Source organism: Rhinopithecus roxellana, chromosome 16 (genome assembly GCF_007565055.1).
Source record: "Rhinopithecus roxellana isolate Shanxi Qingling chromosome 16, ASM756505v1, whole genome shotgun sequence".
Taxonomy (NCBI): Eukaryota; Metazoa; Chordata; class Mammalia; order Primates; family Cercopithecidae; genus Rhinopithecus; species Rhinopithecus roxellana.
In genome coordinates, this window is record NC_044564.1 from 42,852,420 (window position 1) to 42,865,294 (window position 12,875).

Genomic DNA, 12,875 nt, shown 5'->3' on the forward strand with positions numbered 1-12,875 from the left:
GATCAGTTTCTTGTGTCTCCCACTCTGCACAGACACAAGATGGTCTTAGTATAGCTTGCATTTCTTTATTGTCTTATACAAAGTAATTTATCTGCATAACCCTAGGAAAACAGAAAGGAATAACTCTCTGTTTCTTCTAAACCTTTTCTGTTTATCATGATTAAGTAGAGGGCATTTGCCCAGTGGTGGGTGAGGCGGTGAGGAATGGTTTTCTTGCTCAATAGAGGGTAACGCAGTAACAGCATCAGCATCCTGCATGGGTACTGAAGGTCTCAGGATGATGCTACAAAAATTAGGATAAAATTTAACAAAATAAATACTTGGAGCTGGGATTGTAAAACAGGGATATGGGAGAATAAACACTTGTATCTGGTACATTGTTGCAAAGAACGGTTGTTTTCTGTGTGTCATGGTTTTTTTTTTTTTTTTTTTTTTTTTTTTTTTTTTTTTTTTTTTTTTTGGCCACTGTATCTGAATCGTTAGCTTTTTTCATTTCATTTGAGTGGAGAGGGATTTAACCATTAGCTCAAAGAAAACAGACAAGTGTCATTCATCTTCCTCCATAAAACGGATAGCAAAATGTACCTCTCATTTGGGATTCCAAAAAAGAGTCCTCTCACTGTAAAAATTAAGTTAATTAATTAAAAAGGCCCAGCCTAGAAATTGGAAGGAAAGAATTCTCATGTAATGTGTGTCTATGATATGCCAAGCATAGCAGTGCTCTATTTATATCATTTATTTGACTCCCATAGTAAACCTCTGTTTTACAGAGGCAGGGGAGATAACTTAGTAAGAAGTTACTTAGGCACAGTGTAAGTAGGAACCAGGAAGAGATGGAACTGGAATTCAAATTCAAGTCAGCCTGGCACCAAAATTCGCATGTTCTTTTCTAGGAGATTCCTTTACCTCCCTTAGAGTATCCTTCAAAATTCAAAGCTCAGAAGTAGATGCATTTGGTTTTCCTACATAAGCAATATCGTGCATGAACACAGGATACTGACTGGGCTTCCATTGGTCAATTGGCTCACTGAATCAGACAGAGTGTTCATAAGATCCTAATGATGGCTTCAACCCTCATTAGCTTCATAGCGTTTCCACAACCAGCACACCTCATAGCTCTGGGCTGCTGCCTCAAAAAGGTGTACTCCATCTTTAAAACCCACTTCTACTCTCTAAATTTAAAAAGGATGGAGGCAGGGAGGGATGCCTCACACCTGTAATCTTAGTACTTTGGGAGTCTGAGGAGGGTGGATAGCTTGAGTTCAAGAGTTCAAGACCAGCCTGGGCAACATGGTGAGACCCTCTCTATGAAAAAAAACACAGAAATTAGCCGGGTATGGTAGCATGCACCTGTAGTCCTAGCTACTCAGGAGATTAAAGTGGAAGGATTGCTTGAGCCTGGGAGGCGGAAATTGCAGTAAGCTGAGACCGCACCACTGCCCTCAAGCCTGGGTGACAGAGTGAGACCCTGTCTCAAAAAAAAAAAAAAAAAAAAAAGGAAGAAGTAGTATGGGAGTACTCACATTCGATAAGATGACAAGGACATTCTCCCTTCTAGTGGAATTGAGCATTGACCACTTTCCAAGTAAACACAGTAACACTTCCATGGTGTGGCAGAGGCAATAGAAAGAAAAGTGAATGGGCTTTAGAGACTTAGATTTGAACCTTCCCTCCAACCTCTCAATGTCTCTGAGACTTCAAGTCATCTATTAAAATGATTAATTAATTAAAATATTCTGAGTCTCAGCTTCGGCATCTGTAAAGTAAGGAAGTAAGTTGCACTTCCTGGAATGGTCCTGAGGGTTGAATGCAAACGGTACACAAAGCAATTTCAATTTAAGCCTCCCAGCACAGAGTTTGCAATCCAGAATCTTATTTATTGTTACGCATGTTGCTTTTAGAGACTGTCTATCATATGGCAAAGTTCAAGTGAGAAGTTAAGTATAGCCGGGACATTTTTTTTTTTTTTTTTTTTTTTTTTTTTTGAGACGGAGTCTTGCTCTGCCTCCCAGGCTGGAGTGCAGTGGCCGGCTCTCAGCTCACTGCAAGCTCCACCTCCCGGGTTCACGCCATTCTCCTGCCTCCGCCTCCCCAGTAGCTGGGACTACAGGCGCCCGCCTCGTCGCCCGGCTAGTTTTTTGTATTTTTTAGTAGAGACGGGGTTTCACCGTATTAGCCAGGATGGTCTCGATCTCCTGACCTCGTGATCCGCCCGTCTCGGCCTCCCAAAGTGCTGGGATTACAGGCTTGAGCCACCGCGCCCGGCCAGCCGGGACATTTTTTATTCATCTGCACACATCAGTTTTCAAGGGCTCCATTTGGGAGAAGTTACTTCAGGAAGGATTCTATTTGGAAAAATTTTTTTCTGGAGGAAGAAATTTACCACCATTCACGTGCTGCCCACATGTCCGTGTGTTCTGTTTTCTGTAATTATCTCCTTGGGATGTCCTTTCTGCCATTTCTGTTACTGACCTTCATTGCCCCAATTTCATGTTATGCAAATTTCAAATGGATACAAGCCATGGCTCCTTTTTATCACTGAATAACATTCAAAGGATCTAATCTCAGCCACTCCCAAGACCAGTCCTCAGCTGAGATGGAGCCTGTCATCAAAGGGCTTAAATGAAAGAAAAACTTGCTCAACCTAGAACCAAATTTATAATCATTGGTCACAGTTGATTCTCATTATTTGTGGCAGTTATGTTCTGTAAAGTCACTGCAAACACTTAATTAGGGAATACTGAAATAGTGTTCCAAGGGAAAATACAGGGTGTTTGGTTCCTGCAAGCCTCTGGTCACCATGTTTTCATCAATCAATCAGTCAATCAATCAATCAATATATAACCTTGTTTTATGTGTGTTTCTGTTTAAATGAACCTTACTTAGTATACATTGTTGATTTATTGAACTCATGGCCAACAGTATTGTAACTTGTGCATAAACAAAGCTTATCTAACACACATTTTCTTCATAAGGCACATCACAGCCTTCCTGCACTTGGGAATACTAGACAGTATTTCAGCACTATGCTTGGAAGCCAATTTGAGCAGCAAAATCACCAAGGAAAAATACAAAAATGAGAAAAAGAAAAGCACTAAATAGGTTGTGAAAAGGACAGTTGTTTACAGTATGAAACAAGAAGACAGAGGCTCACACATTGCCAGGTGGCAACATGAACATTGGGCAACTCAAACTTTTCACCACTCTGTGCACATGTCCACAAGTGACCCAAAAAGTACCTTGTATTGATTTTGTGGTTATAAATACATGTTAGTGAATAGGCAAATTTACAAATATAGAATCTGCAAATAATGAGGATCGACTGCATATATTTACAAATTATAAACATTGATTGTTATCTAATGAAAATAAGACGTCTCCCAAATGCCAATTTTATTATTACCATCAGACATCACCTAATGACAGAGACATGTTCTGAGATGTGCGTCTTTAGATGCTTTCATCATTGTGCAGATATCATAGAGTGAACTTATACAAACCTAGATGGCAGAGCCCCCTACACCACCTAGGCTATCTGCTATATAACCTGTTGCTCCTAGGCTCCACACCTGTACAGCGTGTTACTGTACTGAATACTGCAGGCAGCTGTAACACAGTGGTAAGTATTCGTGTATCTAAACACAGATAAGATACTGTCAAATTATGGTATTCTAATTTATGGAACCACTACCATATATGTGGTCCATCGCTGACCCAAATGACGTTACATAGTGCATGACTGTATCTGGATAGGCATTTTCTCTCATGATTTGACAGTCGTTTAGATCATTTACTTGTCGTTTTTTCCATCTGTTTGCTCATTTTCCTTATGGCACTCGTTTTTATTTTCGTAAGGTACGATGAAGAGAGATCTTATAAGAGAAGTGTGAGGTAAAAATCTCCTGATCTCCTATTCACGCTGGATCCTGTGTGTGTACACCAGTGTCTTACTTGTGGGTGACCTCAACAAGCTACCAGAGCAAGAGGTCACTGTATCAGTCTTTTGTATGCCATTTCCAGTCTTTGTCCTGTGTGTAAAGCTGTTGAGGTCAACCTGATTTGCAACTGAAACCTACTAAACCAGATACATCCCTGACTTGGCCCAGGCTGCAAGCTAATTTGAACTGTACCCACCAGACTGACGTGGATGTTTTCAGCTTTATTCAGCCAGCATGTTTCTGATCCCTTTGCAACTTATACCTACTGTTTATGAAGGAATTTGCAAAGTAAATGTACATAAACACTGAATGGGAGGAAATGACAGTATATTTAATGGAAGGAGTACGTCTCAGGACTCCAGAAGACGGTTTTGAAAAGCACATATGCACCACTTTTGTTTGGCTCTGCTTTGCTGAGTGACTGTCTCATGCTCTGCTTGCTTCTTTTTTGTTTCTTTTCCACACCAATAATTTTTGCTCCTGCAGACTGGACGAAGAACTGAGGGAAGCTTCAGAAGCAGCTAAGTAAGACTCAGTTTTCATTTAGTGGCTGGCATGATGTTGGCTTGCATTTCAGAACTGAATTGGGAAAATCTGCATGCCTGGTGTTTTATTCCTGCTTCCTGATAATAATGCACTTTAGAAATTCTCTTTCTCCGATGATAGATGTAATCTCTATTATTCTTACTACAGTCTATTTTTCCCCATGATCTTGGTTATATTGAGGAATGCATTTGTCACTATAGTTGTTGTTTTTTGATGTACACGTAATTATAGGCACCACAACAAAAGACCACATCACAGTGACTGCGACGTATAGTGTGACATCGAGATGATCATTAGGTTTTCAGGCAACAGAACCTCACTAATTCATACCAATGGGGAGGAATAATAGCACATCGAAATTTGGAAGATTTTTGCAGAATCAATTTCATGGCCTTCTATGAGTTAAAACAACAACACCTTACTTAATGACTTTGGAAATGTTGCTTAACTAACAACCTCTGAGCTATTTTGATGAATAGAAAAACAAAAGTCATTGCCCACTATTGTCAAAGTATGATTCTCAAAAAGGCAAAATTATAACTCTCATGCAAATATAAAATGAACACATGCCAATGATTTTATTCAACTGATTATTTAATGCAGGAACTACTAAGGTGTTAAAGCCAGTTCAAAGAACATTTGAGCAGCTAGATATCTATAGATAATTTACAGAAGAGTATTTGGATAAGATTGTTGGGTTAGATACAAAACTGGTTAATAAACAACAGGGCAATAAACTGTAATATTGAGGTTATCTTTTCCTCAATATTGGACAGAAATTATTTGCATCTCTGCTGGTCAAAAACTACAAGTTAACCTCTGCCCCTATTGAGTTGTAAAATAGCCCAACCAATAGAAAGTCAGCCCACCCCCTGTAATCCCAGCACTTTGGGAGGCCGAGATGGGCGGATCACGAGGTAAGGAGATCGAGACCATCCTGGCCAACATGGTGAAACCCTGTCTCTACTAAAAATGCAAAAATTAGCTGGACATGGTAGTGGGCATCTGTAGTCCAAGCTACTCAGGAGGCTGAGGCAGGAGAATCGCTTGAATCCAGGAGGTGGAGGTTGCAGTGAACCGAGATCATGCCACTGCACTCCAGCCTGGGGACAGAGTGAGACTCCATCTCAAAAAAAAAAAAATCCAGTTATTCTCTTTTCTCGTTTCCAAGTTACAAAGACATTTTCTGATAATACATGTTAGATATAACCAAATACTATTTGAAAAGTCTGCTGTATTAAGCACATTTTCTTCCCCATTTTAAATGTTGCTTACACTGTTCATTTTTATAACCAGCTCCCATTTTAATAGACATTGCAAAAGCAGAAGGCCTGGACAATGTCCCAACAGCTATAAATTCTGAATAAATAATATCTAACTAATAGACATTTTCTTCATAGTTGTAAATGCCAATTCCTCATTAAAACAATCAATTTAGACATTTTTCTCCTGTGGTACATTTTTATTGTAAGTAACCTATACAATTATTTGCTTGTAGTGTGCCAATCTTTTGTGTTAAAAAATTAAAGGATAGGTTTTTGCTTTAGAAAGTTTAGCATTAGTGGAGTTTACTCTTATAATATTCTGATCTTCTCATTTTCTTTCAAGATAACTGACACCCAGTTAGACTAAAGAAACTCAAAACTGTGTAATTTTTTTATTCTAAAAAAAACTTCTTAGTCTTGATCCCAACTGTTACAAGTAAGAAGTTGTTAAGTAAGGAAAATATTAGTAATCAAGGAACTGAGTGTTGGTATAACATTCCTTTAGCATTTATCTGCACTCAAACTGCTTTGTGTCATGAGATTTCCTAGAGTGAGAACTCTCTTGTGAGTTTTTCTTTCAGATTTATTTTTTCAGGATAACATATTTATGAAATTAAAGTGCTATTTTCAAGACAAAAGATAGGGGGAGAGACCATCAATAATTTTTCAGACAAACCTATCATAAAGTCATATTGTCATGTTTCTTTATTACCATGAAATCTTGCTTCTTTTAAAAGATTTTTTTCCCCTCTATATTTATACTATTTCTGCTTAGCTGCCACAGTCAAATGATTATTGTTTTTGGATAGTTTTGTAGCTTTCTCTTTTTTCTCTCACATCCACTATTTTGTTCTCTTCCTTACCCCTACCAACCCGCTCCCGACGTGTTTAAATAGCTCAGATGGTCCTGAGACATTTTGATCTCCCTCCTAAAGGAAGCACTATGCTCATGCCTAGTACATAGTAGATGCTCAGTAAATTTATGCTGCATAAATTAATGAATTTGCATAAGAGTCAGTTCATTGCTCTTGAGCAGTGGGTTCTCAAACTTTATTGTGCATTACAATGACCTGGAGCACATGGTAAAACAGAAAATCCCGTGTCTCACCCCCAAAGTTTCTGATTCACCAGCTCTAGAGTGGAGCCTAAAAAGCTGCACTTCTGGCCAGCTTTACAGCCTTACAGGTGAGGTTGCTCGTCCCTGTAACCCCAGGACTTTGGGAGGCTGAGAGGGGAGGATTGCTTGAGGCCAGGAGTTACAGACCAGCCTGGGCAACATAGCAGGATTCCATCTCTACAAAAAAAAAATTTTTTAATTAGCCAGGTATAGTGGTATGTGCCTGCAGTCCCAGCTACATGGGAGGCTGAGGTGGGAGGATCCGTTGAGCCCTGGAATTCAAGGTTGCAGTGAGCTAATTGATCTTACCAGTACACTCCAGCCTGGGCAACAGAGTGAGACCCTGTCTCAAGAAAAAAAGTCTGCATTTCTAACAGGTTCCCAGTGATGCTGCTGCTGTTGCTGCCGGTCTCAGGACCCAGCGTTGAGAACCACTGCTTAAAAATCAAGGGCCAAATAAAAATAATCAGATTTGTTTTAGAAGTGTATGCTCTTGCTTTGGATTCAGCAGGTAAGCCATCTGCCTGAAGAATCTTCCCTCTAGGATCTTTTGATCCTACCTTTTTGATGGTAACATCACATGTATGAGAAACTGAAATATATTTGCACATTTGAAAATGTGCACAGAGAAAGAATTCTACTCTGTTGACCCCGCAGGTGATTGGAATACCTTAGAATCCCACCATCTCGGCTACCAGCAACATTTTTTCAACTACCTTTTAGCCTCTGAAGTAGCCCCTGAATTCTAGGAGAAACTCTATGAGAAATGTGATCACTGCAGATCTGTTGTTAGAAGCCAGATGTACCCAGGTTCTTCCCGTTGACAGATGTGCCTGACTTTCCACATGACTTGTTCAGAAAGCTTCTGGCTGGGTCTAACCAAAGGCAAACGTACACTTGGTCAGGCAACAAAACCTATCTGTCCTCTGTTTTGCTTTATGCCCACTAGTGTTTCCCAACATTCTCCCTCTCCCCTCACACACACACACACCCCACTCAAACTGCACCCCAACTCTAATTGATTTCAGAAAGTGATTTGCTCAACCTGCCTTATCTTTTTTTTAAAACCTTAGCTCTACACAGGAAAGAAAGTATTATACTTCTGAAGGATAAATAGTATACATAGAACCATTCTTATTTCGAAAATTGGGACGCATCCTTGTGTTGCCTTTGGAGTGACAGTATTAAAGGGTTTGCCAATTGCTGTTTTCCTTGGGAGGATTACTTGAAATTAAAAAGCAGAAAAGCTGAGTTTGGAAGATTGCCCTTTCTTGATTCCATTCCAGCTTTGCTTTTTTTTTTTTTTTTTTTTTTTTTTTTTAGCACACTGTCAACACTTTCTTGACTGTCCTTGCTCACTGGAATTGCCAAATATTCCCTATAAAAATATCAGACCACCAGCAAGAAGGGTAGGGAGTGAGGAAGGAAGGTTGCTATCTCACCTGGGGAGATAGCAGACTGTCGTTTTCAACAAAACACCTGACCTTTATCATGGATCCTCTTATGTGCAAACAGATAAATCAGCTTGTGAAATTATATTACAAAGAGGACAGCTGCACTTAAAAAGGATCATAGAAGCTCTTTAAATAGTGTTTGTTTGCCAATAATAAAATATTTATGGAAGGCCGGGCACAGTGGCTCACACCTGCAATCCCAGCACTTTGGGAGGCCAAGGCAGGAGGATCGCTTGAGTCCAGGAGTTTGAGACCAGCCTGGGGCAACATGGCAAAACCGTACCCCTACCAAAAATATGAAAATTAGCCGGGCATGGAGGCATGCAGCTGTAGTCCCAGCTGCTTGGGTGGCTGAGGCAGGAGAATCGCTTGAACCTGGGAGGCAGAGGTTACAGTGAGCTGAGATAGCGCCACTGCACTTCAGCCTAGGTGACAGAGCAAGACTCTGTCTCAAAAAATATATATATATGGGAGGGGTATAAAAGTTAAGGTGTAATGAGCATTCATCAAGAATTAATAGAAAGCAAATTTGAAATTTGCTAACAGAGAAATCACACCAGTATGAAATATCAAAAATAGCTAATATTATACCAAAAAACATAAATTCCATAAAAACACTTTTATTTATTATTTTATAAGGTTATATTTGTTTTCTGGGCATACTCAGTTGAGGTAAATAGTAGGATTCATTTGTATCACCTGGACACAGCTCAGCTGTATGGAGTGGTAAATGTCCTGTTATTTCTGTAACAACAACGAGCAGAGCTGACGGTGACATTTTTTCTTTCAGTGTATTGGGAAATCCTCATTCTCGTGAAAACTGAAAATTAACTGTGTTCATGGGTGAATAAAATGAGGCTGTTTGAGAGGGATTTTCCTCTGTGTGTAAAGTATTTTATTATTTGGGGTACCAATACAATTTTGTAATATGTCCCCTGAATAAGACGAATTGAAAAGGCAGGGAAAAATGAGGACAGAAGAGACCACTGGAGGTATTTGGAGTTTTTAAATCTCTGCTTTGTGTTTTTATATCATGGGCAATCACTTGCATTTCAAAACTGATGGTAAGGGTTACAGCTTAATCTCCTCATCTGTTCAGGTATGGATCAGTTCAGTATTAGTAATGGGACCACATTAAACAGTTTCAAATGCCTCAACTCTGTTGTGCTTTCACAGTGGTGACAGTGGGGAAATGCTGACTGCTTCCTATTTTTTCCTTGCACTCAGAACTAGCTGCCTTTACAATGATCCAGAAATGTCTTCTATGGAGAAGGAGTAAGAATTCACCATTGATAGCAGCTATGTGGTTACTTGTAGTGTTGTATGGCTGGGCTCTGAAAGAAAACACACTGAGGACTGGGTAAACCCTGTTTAGATGTTCAGCTTTCCTGTGCTCCATTCCTGAAATCAGAAACTTGAAGCAAATTTGCCAGCTTCACACCATGCACAATCACCCCTTAAATTTCTAAAGGACAACCTATGGACATGGCATTCTATTTTTCCAATCCAAAAATGAGAAGAAAATGATTAGGACCAGATGTAAGAACATGTGGGCAAGAGGAATGCAATTCTGCTTTCTGAATGACATCATCTCTATTTTAATTAGTGGAAGTTGGAACTTCCATTTAATGCTTTGGTGGATGGAGAGAAAATGTGCTTGTTTTGCAACGTCCAGGAGGAATTTGAGCCTGGATGAGACTGTAGGAATGATCTATTTGGAGGATTACCATCCTGTGAGAAGTAGAAATTGGACGTGTAGTGAGTTCTTACCACGTTCCAGACTGTAAAAAGCTTCACACGCAGTGTCTGACTTTAATCCTCAGAATAAGTTTATGAGGTACATTTCACAGATGAGGAAAGAGAGGCATAGAGAGACGATCTGACCAGTCCACTGTTTTACAGCTGTAAAAATGGCCCAGAGCTGGAATTTGGACCTCGGCAGTATAGCTCCAGGACCAATGGTTTTTAAATCAGGAAGAGGTGATCTTAATGCTAGATGGGTGTACCATCTCCGATTTAATGAAAGACAAAACTACTCACCTAAGAGAACAGAGTGAATTAGTGGCCAAGTCAGTTTCAGGGAATAAACTGTGGTCACCAACAAACTTTTAGAGAGAACTTGGTCATCCAACAGGGAGCTTCTAATTTGGTTTGAGTTGTGGAGAATTTAACTTTGTCCTTGTTCCTAGGAATCAGGAAGCAGAGGGAAAAATCAATTTTAAATGTATCTCATCTCTATTGCCACTTTTTGCTGTCTTTGGACCTCCTTTCCGTTGAAGTCCAAAAGGAAGCTGGAAAATTAGAGTGAAATAGCTCCACATTTGCCATGTTGACCTGTTGTGCCTAAAGGAAGTTTAGGCACAAAAACTCCAGAGACAGTCCCAACTGAAAAGTGCACAAAGAACAAAGACTGGGCCAATTCTGGATGCATGCCTATGAGTTAGCCCTGCTCTGCAAGGAACATTTATTTTTTCTAAATAAAAATTTTAAAAAAGAACAAAGACTATAGAGAGACTTCTGAAATCACACAGCTATTTTTCCAAAGGTCACTGTTGTCCCACCTCTTTTAGATGAAGGCAACAACTGCTTCAAGGAAATTGGCACATGAAATTCTGCAAAGCAGTAAAACCTCAATTCCCCAGCCCACGATAATTCTTTTTGCAACTATTTCTTCCTTCAGCAAAACAGCACCCCCTTGAGCAGTTAACAGAGCCCACAGTTAACAAGCAGCGTAGAGGGCACATGTGGAAGCCCAGCCAATGGCTGGCCCGTTGCTGCTACATCTTAGGGCTTACCCACTTCTTTGCTTGCCTTGTCTGTCTTGCTCCTTATTCCTATGCAGGGCTGTTTTGGTTGGGAAGAGGGCAAGCATTGCTTCCTGTCTGGGTTCATTCCAGGGCTGGGCATGGAGGAGGGAGGGATACTACAAATTGTTATTGTTACTTCCCACTTTTTAGAAGAACACATTCTTCTCAAGGCTTCCCTTTCTTCAGCCCTCTCTTTCCTGAGCCCTTAAGAGGCACATGATCACAGTGTAGATGATGAGATTGGGATAAAGGTCAAGAGTAGCCAAGAATTTTGGTTTTTTTTTTCTGACTTCCAGTCCTGGATTTCTGGCTTTCTTTGGTATTGGAATGAGGGCTTCATTTACTTCTTCTGGCTCCTTTACACTGTAGGCCATCAAGGACAGAGGAGCATTCTGTGGGGAAGCATTTTACACCTTCCAGAGCTAGTGTTGAATGAATACGCTGCAAAATGGGCAAGGGTTCTTCCAGTGGGCTCGATCAGTCCAAGAATAAGATGGAGTGTGTGCTGTTACCATAGTGGTCTCTCATTTTCCTCAGAGACAGAAGAGAAGGTTATGCCCATTTTCTTCTTCTTACATAAAATGCAAATGTTTTTATTCATCATTAAACAATATTGTCAGATGGTTTGTAAGGAACCTCATTTAATACTTGTTAGACACAAAAATGGCCTGTTGTAAAATTATCAGAAGGTTGCTCTGTCTCAGGAAAAAAGTTGCCTATAGAAAACTAAGCCCATTTGCCCAAAGATTAAGAATATTCAACTCTGATTAAAAGTATTTTTTTTCCCAAAAACGATACTTTTTATTTATTTATTTATTTATTTATTTTTAAATAGCCCTGGGTGCTTGTCTCCTTCCCTTTTAGGTTTGGATTTTATGAATTCCTTCATGTTTCAAAACTTGCAACATGCCTTTTTATATTTTTATATATTTGCTTAAAGTACCATGATCAAGGGTGGCTCTATTTGAGGAAGCTTAAATTTGCATCATTGTTAACAACTTTGTTAACTCCACAACATTGCTGTTCTCTCAAATATTAACCTTCCAAGTGGTTTCCTGTATTTACTTACATGAAAATCGTTCGCTTTTGACTATTTCATTTTACAAACTGGGTAACCAGGTTCCAGTCTTTTAGCTTTTGGGTTAACAAAAGCTGAAGGGATGGATTAAATCCTAGAAGATTTACAAAAAAAAGTCAGCACAAGAAATAATCGAGACGGGCATCCTGGTGTGTTAGCTCAGGGGCCTGATGGTGAAACAAGGTGACCATGTTCTTTTAAGCTTCCAAGACTGTTTCAAATATTCTGACTCACTCTCGCAGTTTTTAGACAATGTGCCTCAAATTTTGGTTGAGTAAATATTCTCTTGGTCTATGGGAGAAAGTCAACCAACACCGTGAGAGAAAGAATCAAATTTCCAATCACCAAATCAAACTTACTACAGATTTCTGGGAACAGGAAGGACATTTTAAAAGCAAAAACAAGACTTTTTTTTTAATGACCTGTTTAGTAAAGGTATGTAAGAAAAAGATCTCAGGGTCACAGTGGATAAAAAGAGGATACCTCTAAAGTAAACTCTGCAGGTAAGAAAACAAGTCAGAGGGCCTAAAAACTAGAAGTATTCATGATGATTTGGCTTCCTAAAAGAAACAAGATTGTTGCAAGTAGGCCAATAAAGCAAAGAGCTATTTTCTCATTTCAAAAAAACACTGAGGGCCGGGCGCATTGGCTCACGCCTGTAATCCTAGCA

The 12,875-nt window shown here is 39.6% G+C and overlaps 1 protein-coding gene and 1 long non-coding RNA gene across 4 annotated transcripts in view; one reads left to right on the forward strand and one right to left on the reverse strand.

Annotated features, from left to right (window-relative positions):
• Positions 1-12,875, forward strand: part of PRUNE2 (prune homolog 2 with BCH domain) — a 296,911-nt gene that overhangs the window by 279,379 nt on the left and 4,657 nt on the right. Inside the window, 2 exon segments of the mRNA XM_030919141.1 lie at positions 3,856-3,891; positions 4,425-4,463. Of these exon segments, the coding sequence (XP_030775001.1) occupies positions 3,856-3,891; positions 4,425-4,463 (75 nt within the window).
• LOC115893871 overlaps positions 1-12,875 on the reverse strand; it is a 46,028-nt gene that overhangs the window by 22,512 nt on the left and 10,641 nt on the right. For 2 of the 3 annotated variants that reach the window (XR_004053898.1, XR_004053896.1), the window contains exon 5: positions 10,361-10,505. The exons of the other annotated variant lie outside the window; for it this stretch is intronic. This is a non-coding gene — a long non-coding RNA (uncharacterized LOC115893871). The remainder of the gene's footprint in view (positions 1-10,360; positions 10,506-12,875) is intronic. 3 annotated transcript variants of the gene reach the window in all.